The sequence below is a fragment of the Engystomops pustulosus genome, chromosome 10 (assembly GCF_040894005.1).
Source record: "Engystomops pustulosus chromosome 10, aEngPut4.maternal, whole genome shotgun sequence".
NCBI lineage: Eukaryota > Metazoa > Chordata > Amphibia > Anura > Leptodactylidae > Engystomops > Engystomops pustulosus.
In genome coordinates this window covers 16,496,449-16,514,106 of record NC_092420.1, presented here as the reverse complement: position 1 = coordinate 16,514,106, position 17,658 = coordinate 16,496,449, and the positions used below count along the sequence as shown (strand labels likewise).

Below are 17,658 nucleotides of genomic sequence, written 5' to 3'. Positions count from 1 at the left end.
TACACTGTGATATCGGCATGTGGTACATGTCATGGTAGGTGCCACTGGACCGCGCAGGGAGCTGAAGACAGAAGAGGACCTGCGGGGGGCGTCGGAAAGGTGAGTACAGAGTTTGTTAGTTTTTTTTTTTTCAGTGACTCGAGTATATGCAGAGTTTGGGTTTTTCAGCACATTTTTTGTGCTGAAAAACTCGGCTTATACTCCAGTGTATACGGTAATTTTTAAGTGTCCTTGGTTTTTCATGATGGATTTTAATGGCAAATTTCCTTTAAAGTAGAACCTATATAGAAAAAGTAAAATGGCCGAATTTACTTTGTGTAAAAATACACATTAGACCATTATCTGGAGCTGTAACATCGGATTTCCATAGGGCCGTTGAATATCGGATATCTATGGGGGCGTCCCAGAAGAATGAATTATACACTCACTGGCCACTTTATTAGGTACACCTGTCCAACTGCTCGTTAACACTTAATTTCTAATCAGCCAATCACATGGCGGCAACTCAGTGCATTTAGGCATGTAGACATGGTCAAGACAATCTCCTGCAGTTCAAACCGAGCATCAGTATGGGGAAGAAAGGTGATTTGGGGCCTTTGAACGTGGCATGGTTGTTGGTGCCAGAAGGGCTGGTCTGAGTATTTCAGAAACTGCTGATCTACTGGGATTTTCACGCACAACCATCTCTAGGGTTTACAGAGAATGGTCCGAAAAAGAAAAAACATCCAGTGAGCGGAAGTTCTGTGGGCGGAAATGCCTTGTTGATGCCAGAGGTCAGAGGAGAATGGGCAGACTGGTTTGAGCTGATAGAAAGGCAACAGTGACTCCAATCGCCACCCGTTACAACCAAGGTAGGCAGAAGAGCATCTCTGAACGCACAGTACGTCGAACTTTTAGGCAGATGGGCTACAGCAGCAGAAGACCACACCGGGTGCCACTCCTTTCAGCTAAGAACAGGAAACTGAGGCTACAATTTGCACAAGCTCATCGAAATTGGACAGTAGAAGATTGGAAAAACGTTACCTGGTCTGATGCGTCCTGATTTCTGCTGCGACATTCGGATGGTAGGGTCAGAATTTGGCGTCAACAACATGAAAGCATGGATCCATCCTGCCTTGTATCAGCGGGTCAGGCTGGTGGTGGTGGTGTCATGGTGTGGGGAATATTTTCTTGGCACTCTTTGGGCCCCTTGGTACAACGCCACAGCCTACCTGAGTATTGTTGCTGACCACGTCCATCCCTTTATGAGCACAATGTACCCTGTAACATCTGATGGCTACTTTCAGCAGGATAATGCGCCATGTCATAAAGCTGGAGTCATCTCAGACTGGTTTCTTGAACATGACAATGAGGTCACTGGACTCAAATGGCCTCCACAGTCACCAGATCTCAATCCAATAGAGCATCTTTGGGATGTGGTGGAACGGGAGATTCGCATCATGGATGTGCAGCCGACAAATCTGCGGCAACTGTGTGATGCCATCATGTCACTATGGAGCAAAATCTCTGAGGAGCTTCCAGCACCTTGTTGTATCAAAGCCACGAAGAATTGAGGCAGTTCTGAAGGCAAAAGGGGGTCCAACCCGTTACTAGCATGGTGTACCTAATAAAGTGGCCGGTGAGTGAATGTTTGGTTCTCTGTCGAAGTTGTATGTCTGTGTATTAGTCCTCTCTTCCCATTGAGAACACATGCATGCTCAACCAGTGTATGTGTTAATGTATGGAAGGACCAGGACAAATGCCATGTCCACCAAATTTGTCTCCAAAGAACTACTTTTGTCCATGAGAACTTTTTTTTGTCTCCCCTATGCTTGATTCCTTCTCTTTAGGCATTGAAGCCAAAACCCACTCTGATGTATCCCATGAGTACATGCATTATGTGGACTTAATGTAATTCTCCAATTGTCCAGTAGTGGCTGCTGTAGGCAAAGGACTCCAATGTCTCTCTAGACGCAGTTACTCTTTGGTGAAAGGAGGCGATCACTGAAGATCATTTATTACAAGTCACGTTGACTTGTATCGTTGTGCACGTTGTAGTGAACACTCTTGGCCTATGTTGAGTTTTTAGCTTTTTGTTTAATTTGTTTTTGGGGGGAGGGGGGTGTCAAGAGTTACAAAACCAGCAATTATTTTATTTTATTATTTTTGTTCCTTTCACTCTATGGGTAAAATAATGTGATTAGGATTTAAGGTAATGCAATACATTCATCACTTTAAATCTAATTTGACCCTGAAACTTGGTTTATTGGACCCAAATTATTCCTGTGCCTTGTAGACGCTCATACAATCAGTTCCTTCTGTATAACTCCTGATAACGCTGTCACTGTCGACCACGGCATCTAAGGGATAAATGGCCCTAATCAGCTTCGTCTTATTTTAGGAGTCCTGTCAACTTATTTCTCCAGTTGCTCTTCATTGCCAATGTTGATTTCAGAAGTTTTAGGAGGGACCTTAAGTCACCTCGGCTGTGGCCTGGGAAAAGAAAACGTGTTTTGACTACTATGTGATTTTTGTTTATCCGCCCCGTACATTGCGTCGGCACCGTCATTCCATTTGTTTGCTGAGCGAGAAATGATTGAGGTGAATGCTGCTCCGCTCACATTGAATCAGCGGAGCCAGTCATGCAGGCCGGCCATGTTGTAAAGCAGAGGCTACCCTACCTACCTGACATACCCGGCATACCCTGCGCACGCTACCTACCCGACATACCCGGCGCACCCTACCTACCCGACATACCCGGCGCACCCTACCTACCCGACATACCCGGCGCACCCTACCTACCCTGCATACACACACATGAGCTGCAACCTAATTTTTAGTTCTGTCTTATTGATTGTAAACTGATGGTCACTACTTAAACAGTTATATGAGCCTTTTCTACTTCTTCACGAGTATCAAAATGTAATCAACCCACCGACCTTGTGTTATCCGTCCCCTCTCTTTGCCCCTGTGCTGTGCTAGTCAGGAGAGCAGAATGGGTCTAGGGTACTCGGGTACCCGCCTCTTTTGCTCCCGCAAATTAGCAACAGTTTCTTCTTCTCCTCTGTGATGATATCCTCTCTGTGATGACATGGCACCTGCTAGCTTCAGAGCCGCGTACAGCACAGAGGAAAAGAGAAGAAGAGTAAATGTGTGTATATGTATGTATATATCTATATTCCCTTCCCTACAGCTAAACATACATCGGTGAGGGCTGGAGATTCTCACAGGGGGGTCCTTATATGTGATGGGCCTAGAAAAAAGGAGATATTGTAATGCCCTGTGACTATTGCCTACTGTGGGGGCACACTGTGACTATTGCCTACTGTGCGGGGCGCACTGTGACTATTGCCTACTGTGCGGGGCACACTGTGACTATTGCCTACTGTGCGGGGCACACTGTGACTATTGCCTACTGTGCGGGGCACACTGTGACTATTGCCTACTGTGCGGGGCACACTGTGACTATTGCCTACTGTGCGGGGCGCACTGTGACTATTGCCTACTGTGCGGGGGCACTGTGACTATTGCCTACTGTGCAGGGCGCACTGTGACTATTGCCTACTGTGCAGGGCGCACTGTGACTATTGCCTACTGTGCAGGGCGCACTGTGACTATTGCCTACTGTGGGGGGGCACTGTGACTATTTCCTACTGTGCGGGGCACACTGTGACTATTGCCTACTGTGCGGGGCGCACTGTGACTATTGCCTACTGTGCGGGGCGCACTGTGACTATTGCCTACTGTGCGGGGCGCACTGTGACTATTGCCTACTGTGCGGGGCGCACTGTGACTATTGCCTACTGTGCGGGGCGCACTGTGACTATTGCCTACTGTGCGGGGCGCACTGTGACTATTGCCTACTGTGCGGGGCGCACTGTGACTATTGCCTACTGTGCGGGGCGCACTGTGACTATTGCCTACTGTGCGGGGGCACTGTGACTATTGCCTACTGTGCGGGGCGCACTGTGACTATTGCCTACTGTGCGGGGCGCACTGTGACTATTGCCTGCCATAGGTTTTTTTGCAATATATTCAGCTTTGTGTTTGCCCTGAAATGGCTGATTGCGTTGGTAATGCTGTATAAATGCAACTACCAAACAGGTCAAGGAGCTGTGTGTATATGTATGTATGACATGCATACATACATACTTATATATATTTGGTGCTTTTCCAAAATTTTTTGGCAGCTTGGGCCGCTCTCTTTTCATGTGGAGCCCTTCATGAGAAGTACATGAGCCTGTATGGCCTTATGCATGACCCTAATGCCCACAGTCCTGTCAGTCTCACATCTCCTTGTGATCAGCATTACATCTCCCCCATGTTCTCTCCGCAGGTCGCTTGCCTGATCCGTGTGCCTTCAGAGGTCATTAAGCAGCGGGCGCAGGTATCTCCGTCCTCCAGCACGTATCAGATGCTCGCCAGCACCCTGCGCCAAGAGGTAAGAGGTCAGGAGACCCGAGCAGTCACCTGCAGGAGAGTCCCGCTGCGTCTCATACATCTCCCCAGCAAACAATGTCATCTCCTTACATGAACCCCGGCAAATCCAAATACTGTCAGATTTTCTGAGACAACACAGAAAAAAAAGCTTTAAAATAATAAGCTCTGATCAGAGGTAAAATTCTCTTTGAGCGTCTCCGGATGATCTCATCCATTCCCTTTGAAGTCTCAGGCAAAGGCGATTATTTTGTATCGGACCTTAAAAGGGCCGGTGTCAGCGTATGAAGTTGTGTGTGCTACTATGCAGTGGTCTGCAATCTGTGGGCATGCTGGGAGTTGTAGTTACTGAAGAGCCTGAAATTTACCATCAACATGTGATTGTAATTGTACATGTAATTATGCTAATGAGCCTAATGGGGTACTGGGACAGTTCCCAGAGCCCCTCTGTACTGTAGGCTTCACAGGCTGTTACAGTGAGCAGGAGCTACCCCCCTCCCCTTCCTCATTGTCTGCTTCAGTGAGATTGCATAAAGCAGAGGGAATGATGAAGTGCTGAGAGAGCACAGGGGAGGGGGAGACCTGGTAACAGCCTGTAAAGCTACAGCTTGGAGGGGCGCTGGTAACCTTCTGGCTAATTAGCATAATTTTAAAGTTTGATTTTAGAAGTAAGGAGGCTGTGGATAATACATATAATTAGATACCACAGTCATTGTGCCTGGATCTATGAGTAAGTGCCCCCGGTTTATCATGATGAATTTGCTTAAAAACTGCAGAGAATCTGAAAACAACAACATTTGAAGCCACAGAAAGCATCATGTCATAATATCAGTGGGTATTGTCCCTGGATAGATGTGTAATTATATCTTTGTGTGTTTTGTTAGTAGCAGCAGTACTGTGTGATATGGATTTATATTCCAGGGTTGTAGCTTCTCCAAGAGAATGTTCCCCTCACACTGCTGTGCTCTTAGCTCTCTGCAGCCAGTGTTTGTATTGTCCCTGATGAAATGTGTGATCGCCTCTTTGTGTGTGTGTGTGTTTGGTAGCAGCAGAACTGTGAAATATGGATTTATATTGCATGATTGTAGAGTTAAATTGTAGATTGGCCGCACACGTGCATTACTCTCTCTCTGTTTGGCCTGTCTATGGGAAGGGGTTTGCAGTCCTCCGTTCCCAAGGTAGAGGCTGTCCTAACCCAGGGACCTTGATCTATCATCTATTTATCACATATCCTATGGGTGGATGCAGAGATCGAGAGCACAGCAGTGCGAGGACTCACCCCCAGTGCTACAATCCTGGAATATTAACCATTTGTCACATACATACTCTCTGGGCCACTACCTATGGTTAGAAGTGCTGACAGATGCCTCACTGCTACCATCATCCCACCCTCATGTATTTGTGTATTACAGGGGGTCCGAGGCCTATATCGCGGGTATAAAAGCACAGTCCTGAGAGAGGTAAGAAGCATTCAATTTTATTTATTGTACATTCTTATTATTTTACATTTACCGTACTTTTCAGTAAAATAATATTGTGGCATTTGGCTACTGTGTGGGGCCATGATGATGAATGATGATACTGTAACATTTCTATTGCGGATCCGTTCCTATCACAGGCAGTTGCAGGCTGTAGCTGGTGCGCGGTCAGTGCTATGTCACCTGGACAACCCCTTTAAGAATTACATAGTTCCCATTATGCAACCCCACTGTCAACCAGTAGGAGAAAAATATCCCTATATACCCTAAAAGGCAAGATCCAACCCTTTAATATGCCCTTTAAAATGGCATGCCCAGTTAAAGGCTTGAACATGCTTACATGTAAAAAAAAATAGAGATTGCATTCTTCCTTGTGAGAGCCAGTTGGCACTCTTGTTGCACTGGGAGCTTATTTTAGTTTCCTCTGTTGTTGTTGTTGTTGTTGTTGTTGTTATTCTTATTCTTATTATTATTCTTATTATTATTATCATTATTATAATTCTTTATTTATATAGCACCTACAGATTATGCAGCGCTGCACAAAAATGAGGTAGCTACCCTTAAAATCAATATCCGACCCTTTCACAGGCCTTGCAATATGTTAAGACCTGTGTATAGAGTCCAATTTGTACTATTTTCTAATAAATGGCACCAAAGAGCCGCCTTCTTGAGAGCTGTCTTGCACTAGTGTTTCTCTTGGCTTATTTTAGTTTTATCTGCATGAGGTAGCTACTCTAAAAGTCAATATCCGACCCATTTTCAGGCTCTGCGACATAACAGCACCTGTTTTTAGAGAATCAAATTTTTACTATTTGCCTATACAGGCGGTCCCCTACTTAAGGACACCCGAATTACAGACGACCCCCTAGTTAAAGACGGGCCTCTCTGCCCACTGTGACCTCTGATGAAGCTCTCTGGATGTTACTTTGGCCCCAGGTCGCAATGATCAGCTGTAAGGTGTCTGTAATGAAGCTTTATGGACAATCCTTGGTCCCATTACAGCAAAAAACTTTGAAAATTCAATTGTCACTGGGGCAAAAACAATTTTTTTCTGGATATACAATTATAAAATATACAGTTCTGACTTACATACCAATTAAACTTAGGTACAAACCCAAGGAACTTATCTTGTATGTAACCCGGGGACTGCTTGTATACAGCGCCAAAGACACAGCTTCCCTCTACATAAGAACCAATTCACACTTCTGTTTGCCTCAGAGGTTTACATAGCTTCTTTCTAGTTCCTCCATATGAGGTAGCTACCCTAAAAGTCATGACCCAACCCTTTCACAGGCCTTAATATATGTCAAGACCCGTGTATAGAGTACAATATTTACTACTCTCCTAAAATGGCACCAGAGAACTGGTTTTCTTCTTGAATAGCCATGTCGCACTCCTGTTGGTCTTGGCTTATTTAGTTTTATTTGCATGAGGTAGCTACTCTAAAAGTTAATATCCATCCGTTTTTGAAGCCCTGCACCATGAGTAAGTTTTACTGTTAAAGAAGGCACATCTTCGTTCTACGTGAGAGCCAATTTGTGCTCCTGTTTCCCCGGGAATTTTTTAGTTTAATCTATGCAAGGTATTTGCCAATATCCGACCCTTTAACAGGCATTGCAACATTACAAGAGTAAGATTTTGACTATTCGCTGATAGACGACATCAAGGATTCCGCTTTCTTCCTCCTGGATTACATATTATTTGCATATATATTTCCCAAAAAGCATTGCACCACCCTGAGGCCCCCTCTGTCTAGTGGTGGTCTCCGCAAGTCGAACACCAACAGGTTGTGTGACCTGTTGCTCACTTACTGCACATCGCCCCCAAAGCAAGAGTCGCTCTTTGTGGCCATACTTTGCTCTTGCTTATAGGAGGGTTAGGAGGATTTAGTTTAGTTTTTTGGTGTGTTTTTTTTTTTTCTCGCCAACCCCTTTAAGGGACTCTCCAGGCGTTCTCCGTGATTCGTAGTTACAGTATCACTTGCATAACAAAGAGATCCATTCATCTATAATATAAACCACACAATAACTTCTTCCTGTACTTATTTTACGCTTCACTAAACTCGTGTAATTTCTTCAGATTTCATCAAGATGCGGAAGGAATACAAAAGCCCAACAAGTCGCCGCGCGAATAAATGAATACATTTCCATTCCCGGCAAAAAAAAAAGTGATTTTTTTTGCATAAGTAACAAATGGGCGAGACCCACGGCTCTGGCCGCACTCCGCCGTCCTCTTACAATCCATCCTGACATATGTCAGCGGAGCAATTAATTTCCGCGGATGATAGGAGGGAGCGCCGGGTGTTTTCGCGGCTCAAAATGGCAGCACTTTGTAAGGGATTTAATTGGGGTCTTTTGCTTTGTGTGTTTTCATAAAAGAACCTTCAAAACCGATTCCACATGAAATATTTGTTAATTTCCAGAAACCCGTCAACGGAATGAGAACAATTATTGTTGTGTAGGAACGGCTCCTTATTTCACATCGGGAAGAAATAATGTGTAATTTTCTTGTTTAGGAGGGAACGGGCGATTTGTAATGAGCAGAATTTATTGTGGAACTTGTTTAACCCCTTTTACACCAGAGTTTTTTATGGGCTTAAAGGGAATTGAATACTTTTTTTTTTACAATTTTTTTTTTTTAATCTAAGTAATATCTCCCACAGGCAATGATACTATATTGGGCTCTCTAGGGGTTAGAAACGCAATAAAATAGTATTTTTCCCTGTTCCCCTGCCAGGTTCTGGTACATTCCACTTCCTGTAGGGCTCCTGACACAACAGGAAGCGCTAAATGGGGCCAATCAGTGGTTGGAACAGTGACCTGGCTAATCCAATGATTGGCTGAACAGCCCTTTTCAGTAATTCCTGTGCTGTTGGGAGACGCCTTCCGGGAGCCAGAAGCTCTAACTACTGATATGTACTTAAAAAATGGCTCCTTTGAGGAGCTAAAACATCCCATCTTTTTCGCTTTTGGAGAATAAACCTCGCCATTGTTTGGAGTATTGCTTCTATGGATTTTTGCTCCACTATTTTATTTTGGTACTTACCGTTTTGAGAACCCTAGTGAGTATAAATTTGACTTTAAACTGGAACCTGTCAGTTATAGTAGCCCACACTAACTAAACAGAACTTTAAAAAGTGCAATATACAGCCGTATAACTATCCCTATATTGGTGCTCCCCATGCCTTCAAAGTTCTGCAGTCAGGTTGTAAAGTTGGTTCGCTATCTATGTGTATTTATGATCTCACAGCATAGCCTTGCCTTCAGATTCTTGATTGACAAGGGGCCTGCTTTCTCTTCAGCTGAGACTACTCAGTGGGGCACATTTACTTACCCGGCCCATTCGCGATCCAGCGGCGCGTTCTCTGCACAGGATTCGGGTCCGGCTGGGATTTAAGATGGTAGTTCCTCCGCCGTCCACCAGGTGGCGCTGCAGCGCCGAAAATAATCTTAACGCCCCGGAATGCACCATCCCATAGAAGGTGAAGGTGAGCGCTCCCCAACCGATTTCTGTCGCGCGCATGCCGGCCCCGATGCGCCACAATCCGATCGCGTGCGCCAAAAACCCGGGGCAATTCATGTACAAGTGGCGCAAATCGGAAATATTCGGGTAACACGTCGGGAAAACGCGAATCGGGCCCTTAGTAAATGACCCCCAGTGTCTCTCAACTCGCTCATTCCCTCTCCTTCAGAAATTCTCTTCAGGGAAACCCACAGCCAGCATCAAGAAGCTGGAGGCATGGTTGAGCTAGAATAACTAAATATGCACGACCGATCAAAGGAAAGACGATGATCAGGATTATATGGGGTCATTTGCATAGATGGTGAGTTCGCTTACAGACTAAGGAACTTTTCAGGCATGGGGAGGAACATTATAGGGATAGCTGTACTGCTGCATAGTAGCTGTTTTTAAAGATATGTTAGTGTGTTAAATTTCGCTGTCAGGTTCCCTTTAAAAATCCTTTTAAATTAGGTTATTCCTACTGCTTACAGCTACCACTAGAGGGCGTTAAGAATTTCATGTATACTAGTGTATATTGGTCTGGATTATAGAATCCTATTCATTAAACTCCCCCTAGTAGTGGGTGTAGGGTATAAAATTTCGCAACAGAATGATAAATAATATTTTACATGCCATAGGTCTTAAACAGTGGAATACAGATATATTCATGTTCAAAATAGACCACGCACATGTGGTTCAATGTACAAGCAGCTCAGGCCCACCATGAAACTTATATTTTGCTGATAAACGGGAAGAATATTTCACCCCCAAGATTCATTAGGACCATTTACAATAACAAAATGATCTTTTAATTTATCTGTACATTTCTCATAGGTTGGGGAGGATCAGACTACACACGGGGTATGTTTGTAGTCTGTCGCCATGGTGACAGCTAGTTCTGTAAACGGCTTTTGGCGGAACTTGTGCTTGAATTTCATACAAATTCTTTTGCATTTTGTAGCTCTTTTATTAATCGCCTCAGTTTTTTTTTCTTCTTCCAACGCTCCTGTTAAACTGCGACTCGTCCCACGACGATGTTGTGAGCGCGTGTTGAGCTCTGTGCATCATCTCCATCGGACAAGTAATTGAATTTGATCGGGGGAAACATCTGTCCGGATAGAGTCCGTTCTGGCTCCATGGGAAAATAAGCTGAGTTTGGAATTTTTCCATTAAACAAATGTAAGTTTTTTAAGCAGATGTCTTAAATAGACACTATTATTAATAGGAAATTTTACACGAGAAGAAACCAAGCTCCTTGTCTAATCAGAGTCTTTACGTAATGCGCCGGAGCGGACTGCACCTTCATGTCCAGGGCGCACAGATAATCTTTCCTTTAGAACAAAGAGGGGGAATTAAAAAAGAAAAAAAAGAGATTTTATTAGCTCAGACCTCAAAAAGCCACCTGTCTGTTTTCCCTCAATAAAACATTGTGGTTTTTTTTTGTCCTCTTGCAGCTTATTTCATAGAGCGGATTAAGCCTCTAATACAGGCTCGGATAACACGCAATGGGAACGCCAATGTTAAATTTTCAAACAAACTTTCAAGTATCTGAGTCTTGGGGCGTATATTGGACAATTAGATATTCCCTTCTGCACTTGTGGGGTTTACGCATTCCCTATAGAGCTTTTATAGGGGTTTTTTGACTCATCCTAAGCTCTAATATATAAAGGAACGCTAAAGCAAAACTATTAATAGATGTATATTGGTAAATTACCTAATATCCTGCCCCCCCACACTTTACAAATATTATGAGGTAAAGTGACCAACCCCCTTAAATGGTGAGTTACCCCCTGTTACGTAATAGTTGATCTACATTTCCCCGCTATGACGTTTTTTTTTTTTTTTTATTACATTTTAATATTCCATACATAATCACAAAAAGCAAGCAACAAAAGTAGAAGAAAAACATTCCATAAATATCAAGTTGTTCAGATTCTATTCCGCTATTAATAATGGAATCTTTATGGACATTCCGTACATCTATGGAGAATGGAATGTAAACGTGAGACCCTTCCATTTTACCTTTTTGTTTCCGTTACTTTTCGACAAAGGGGAGGGTAATGGAAAGCCTTGATGCAGGTGTGAACTGGGCTTAAGGGTTATGTTGTATCAGGTTCTACGGTGTTGCAGCTAAAATAATTGGCTTGTCTCTTTAATTAAATGGGTTTTCTGGTAAAGCAGGAAGTAGTGCTGGCAGTCACCTGACTTCAGTGGCCAATCTGTGGCCTCGCTCCTATGACACCTCTGTAGCTTCTGATTGGCAGCTGTGGTCACATGATTGCCAGCACTACTTCCTTCTTTTACCAGAAAACCCATTTAATTGAAGAGATGACCCAATTGTTTTAGCCAAAACTTTTGACCCAGACTCATTTCTCTTATTATTGCCCAATTACCCTGCAAGTTTTTGAATAAACCTGTAAAATCCCTTAAACATGTTTACCCCCCTATGTTGTGTCTTCCCAGATTTACTGTATAGGGGGAGGAGCACCTTGATGCTGGGAGTCCAATCAATCGAATATGTAGTAATCATGAAAAACATCACCCATATTCATATGTTGTTCATCCTAGACCTGGGGGGATATTTATCATAAGTCGGCACTCGTGCTCTGGCGTATGATACTCCCGCCAATGCATTTTTTCAGCGCCATACATCAATAGGCTTCCGCTTCTTGATGTATCGGGCAGGGCGCAGCGTCATTATTTAAACGCAGCCGGCCACTTTTCACACGTGCGCCCTCCGCTCGTCCTGCTACCCCCATACACTGACTATAGGACTGTTGAAAATTGCAGAGCACATCGCTGGGTTATCTCCTGTAGATAATACAAAAGGGTGCAAGGATACCTGAGCACTGTGCTCTGCAATTTTCAACGCACCCACAGTAAAGAAGCAGGATGCATGCTGGACCTGCCACTCCATCAATTGGTGAGAATAAGATTGTGGTCCGACCCTCACCAATCAATCAAACTTGGTACAGCCCAAGTTGTACCAAGTCTTGCCAAGGTAATGAGGACCTTTCACCACCTCACACATGTGCAGATGAGCATACCCTTCTGTAGGTGCTGCGGCACAGATTCAGGGGCGCTTTGATGATGAGTACAGTGTGTTCCAAAAATGTGTCGCGGACACTTGTTAAATACCCGTTCAAGCAGTTTGCACTGAAAAGAACATGTAACGTCCGACAGAAAACTGTCGCATGGGCCTTCGTAAGTGGGGCTCATTTACATAGAGCCGTGTGCCAGTTTTCGGACGGACTTTGCACATTCTTTTAGGTGTACATGGCTTGCACAGGTAATCTTGTCCGTGCCACTATTGTGTTGCGTGCGACCCAATTTCACCTCTCCTTGCCGGCTGATGATGCAGGGTGCGTGCCGAAACCAGCAGAGACTTGCCTCTGCCTGGAACCAGAGGAGGGATGAAGTCTTAGACACCTGGTGAAGAGGAGCGTCGGAGGCAAGTAGCAGCATTGCCTGCTGCTGATTGGACAATATGGATGGAGATGGAGATTAGACCCAGCTCCTCCTCTCTGACAGTGGAGAGGAATGCTATGGTCAGATACTGGGACTGATATCTCCACAACAGTTGGAGCTAGAAATAAAATTTAAAGTGCCCTGAATCTGTGTAGCAGCCCCTACAGAATGATACATCCACATGTGTAAGGTGATGTAAGGTCCTCTTCTATTTTGACTATTGGGCTGAGCTGTAGTACAGCCTAAAGATAAAAAGGGGAAAAATTTCGACCATTGTTTTTTAATCCCAGACATTCCCGGATATAATACAATGGAAAACTGGAGCTGTCATTGGCTGCTTAGAGTAAAGACGGCTTAACAAAAGTGACTCTGTTCAGTTTTATGTCTGGTTTTCATAGAGAACGCTGCGGATGGAGCATCATGGGAGCTTTTCTGCGCCACCAGGTGGGGACCGGAGGTTTCCCAGCCCCGGTATAACCCGTGAGCGGGGGTGACAGCTGTGCTCTGTGTTATCTCTCACATCTGTACATGGGCCATGTATCTCCATATAAGCCGCTCTATAGCGCTCGGGCGCAGGTGTTTGCGTTCTTGGCAGCCACATGGGTGCAGACGAGGTTGTAGAGGACAAGGAGGACATTGTTTGTTAGTCGGTGCTCTGTGAGATGTCAGATCACCAAACAGATCAGTCCCTAATCCGGTCTGGGCCTTCCAGTGTACCTGTCATGGTGAATCACCCGTCTCTTACTTATAAGCAGTTCTGTTGTTTCTCAGTTATTTTCTGTGTTGGGGAAAGCTGTGTCCCGGTAGTGTCAGCCCCCAGACCTCCTGATAACCACATCTATATGTCATTGCTGCATCCTAGTTCTCAGGCGCGTCACTGTAACCCAGCTTTCCAAGGCTCCTGATTATCTACCCCATAGCATATCCACAAAGTGTATTGTCAGTAAGTGTTACCATGACCAGGAAAGAAAGTAATAAAATTAAAGCATTTGCACTTAATTATGATTTCTAGCTTTTTGAGGATAAAATGTTAAAAATGACTATAATGAGGACTGCTGGGAAAATGTTAGGTTTATCCATATACAAACTATGACTACAGTAGGACTGCCCCTATGCTCTAAAATATAACTACTATAATACTGCCCCTATGCTCTAAAATATAACTACTATAATACTGCCCCTATGCTCTAAAATATAACTACTATAATACTGCCCCTATGTGCAAGAATATAACTACTATAACACTGCCCCCTATGTACAGGAATATAACTACTATAATACTGCCCCCTATGTACAAGAATATAACTACTATAATACTGCCCCCTATGTACAAGAATATAACTACTATAATACTGCCCCCTATGTACAGGAATATAACTACTATAATACTGCCCCCTATGTACAAGAATATAACTACTATAATACTGCCCTCTATGTACAAGAATATAACTACTATATTACTGTCCCCTATGTACAGGAATATAACTACTATAATACTGCCCCCTATGTACAGGAATATAACTACTATAATACTGCCCCTATGCTCTAAAATATAACTACTATAATACTGCCCCTATGTGCAAGAATATAACTACTATAATACTGCCCCTATGTACAAGAATATAACTACTATACTACTGCCTCCTATGTAGAGGAATATAACTACTATAATACTGCCCCTATGTACAAGAATATAACTACTATAATACTGCCCCTATGTACAAGAATATAACTACTATACTACTGCCTCCTATGTAGAGGAATATAACTACTATAATACTGCCCCTATGTACAGGAATATAACTACTATAATACGAAAAAGAGAAAAATTGGAAAATCAGCTCACCCCTATGGTGGTTTTCTTCTGGCCGTGGAACGACAGGTTGCAAGGAGCCAGGGTCCAATCCGGAATGTGGACCACCACTCGGGCAAATGTAGAAATGAAGAGAAAACAAACTGTGGGCTCCAGCAACGTAAGAGTGTGTGACTCCGTTTTACATATAAAAATCAAAAAGGTTTATTTCGTCATCTTAAAACTTGCAGTATGCAAGAGAGACAGGCATGGATACACAGAAGACGTGACACATAGACAGAGCTTGCGGTAACGCGTTTCGGACTGTAGCCAACTAGTCCTTACTCATACCTGAGTCACACACTCTTACGTTGCTGGAGCCCACAGTTTGTTTTCTCTTCATTTCTACATAACTACTATAATACTGCCCTCTATGTACAAGAATATAACTACTATAATACTGCCCCCTATGTACAAGAATATAACTACTATAATACTGCCCCCTATGTACAAGAATATAACTACTATAATACTGCTCCCTATGTACAAGAATATAACTACTATAATACTGCCCCCTGTGTACAAGAAAATAACTACTATAATACTGCCCCCTGTGTACAAGAATATAACTACTATAATACTGCCCCCTATGTACAGGAATATAACTACTATAATATTGCCCCCTATGTACAAGAATATAACTACTATAATACTGCCCCCTATGTACAAGAATATAACCACTATAATACTGCCCCCTATGTACAGGAATATAACTACTATACTACTGCCCCTATGTACAAGAATATAACTACTATAATACTGCCCCCTATGTACAGGAATATAACTACTATAATACTGCCCCTATATACAAGAATATAACTACCATAATACTGCCCCCTATGTTCAAGAGTATAACTACTATAATACTGCCCCCTATGTACAAGAATATAACTACTATAATACTGCCCCCTATGTACAAGAATATAACTACTATAATACTGCCCCCTATGTACAAGAATATAACTACTATAATACTGCCCCCTATGTACAAGAATATAACTACTATAATACTGCCCCCTATGTACAAGAATATAACTACTATAATACTGCCCCCTATGTACAAGAATATAACTACTATAATACTACAAGAATATAACTACTATAATACTGCTCCCTATGTACAAGAATATAACTACTATAATACTGCCCCCTATGTACAAGAATATAACTACTATAATACTACAAGAATATAACTACTATAATACTGCTCCCTATGTACAAGAATATAACTACTATAATGTAACTATTCATAAACTTTACTTTTTCTCTCTCTCTCTCTCTCTCTCTATATATATATATATATATATATATATATATATATATATATATATATATATATATATATATATATTTCTGCCACTTTTATTACATGCATTACTGAGCAGCAGTTTGGTTGATCACCACCAGAGGGCGGTAGCTGCCTGTGTATTCTGCCTATTTACACAAAGCTGTGAATCTGTATCATGTATTCATTTCATAGTGTATAGCAGTGATGGTAAACCTTTTAGACGCTGAGTGCCCAAACTACAACCAAAACCAACATATTTTTCGCAAAGTGCCAATGCGTCAAATTAAGCAGTAACTTATTACTCCCTGCTCTTTCACAGGTTTAAATTGTATAGGCACCTGAGGACACCAATACAGTCGAAAGAAGGAGAAGAAGTTTGGATTATTATTGTAGCTTCCTTTTAGGGTCCTGAGCTGCCTGGGACTGTAAGAGGCCTTGAGTCCTGTCTGGTAAACTCTACCCTTCGGTGATGGCAAGGGTGCCCATAAAGAGGGCTCTGAGTGCCACCTCTGGCACCCGTGCCATAGGTTCGCCACCGCTGGTGTATAGTGTACAGACACCTAGTCATGGGGGGGGGGAGGGTGCCTGTGACTGTATATTTACATATGTCCCGCTGCTCCACAATATCTGCAGGTACCTGTAGTCATGTATTAAAAATCATACAAAGGTTTTTTTTTAATATTCTCTATAAATAAAATAATTATTTCACTGAGCTTTTGCAATACAATCACTTCTAACTACTAACCACCGTGACCCCTCGGAGCACTGGCTTCACCCCTATGACAACATACACGTCACTAGATAATAGCGGCTGTATATGGTATTGCAACTGGCTGAACTGTGTAACTGCAACTTAATGTAACTGGGGGCTCGCATGCAGTACCCCATTTGGTCCACTACACTGAGAATGGCCACAGGTATCAGCTGGTCCAATTGTCAAACTCCTTCCGATTTGATTCTGTTGACTTATCTTATGGATCATCATTATCACCTGTAAACACATATTTCCATTGCTCATTACTGCCCCCTGCAGGTAGTGCACTCATACGCTTTCCTCTACCTTGGCTGCAAAACTACTCGATCGGACGGTTTCCTTTCTTAGATTTGATAAATCTGAACTGCAGAAACCCAAAAAACTTCTTCCCAAAAGGAAATAGTGTAAACGTGTTATCTCGGATCACGGATCTCCCCCGTCTTGTAGCTTCAGGCCACATAACATCTAATAACACGGCGTCATTCATCTCGTTCCACGCGTCCAGTCACCGTATATCGAAAAGTCACAAAGCAGCAAAATCCTGCAGGATGTAATTATCCGGAGGGCACTTACTTAATTAAAGTGTCATCTAGATCCGGGGAGAGGTGTCTGATGTTGTGTAATTAATCTATTCTTACATGACTGCTAAATTGTTTTTTTTTTTTTAAATCTGAAAACCAACATCAAAATTATACAAGTATCTGTATGAGATCAGGAAGAAGGTTCTGTTTCCATATTCTTAAATACCGCGCCATTTGTGTGTCTGATACTGCAGCCCAGCGTTATGTATATATATGAATTTATGAGTTTACTGGGTTTTTTTTAGATGAATATGAAAATTTGGATGCCCATAGACTAAAGCTAGCTCTTGTAACTCTCCTGTACTGGATGCATTGCCATG

At 42.9% G+C, this 17,658-nt stretch overlaps 1 protein-coding gene across 5 annotated transcripts in view; it reads left to right on the top strand.

Moving 5' to 3' along the window:
• SLC25A26 (solute carrier family 25 member 26) overlaps positions 1–17,658 on the top strand; it is a 218,353-nt gene that overhangs the window by 146,671 nt on the left and 54,024 nt on the right. For all 5 annotated transcript variants that reach the window (XM_072127807.1, XM_072127809.1, XM_072127808.1 and 2 more), the window contains 2 exons: positions 4,316–4,420; positions 5,829–5,876. In XM_072127807.1, coding sequence (XP_071983908.1) covers positions 4,316–4,420; positions 5,829–5,876 — 153 coding nt within the window. The remainder of the gene's footprint in view (positions 1–4,315; positions 4,421–5,828; positions 5,877–17,658) is intronic.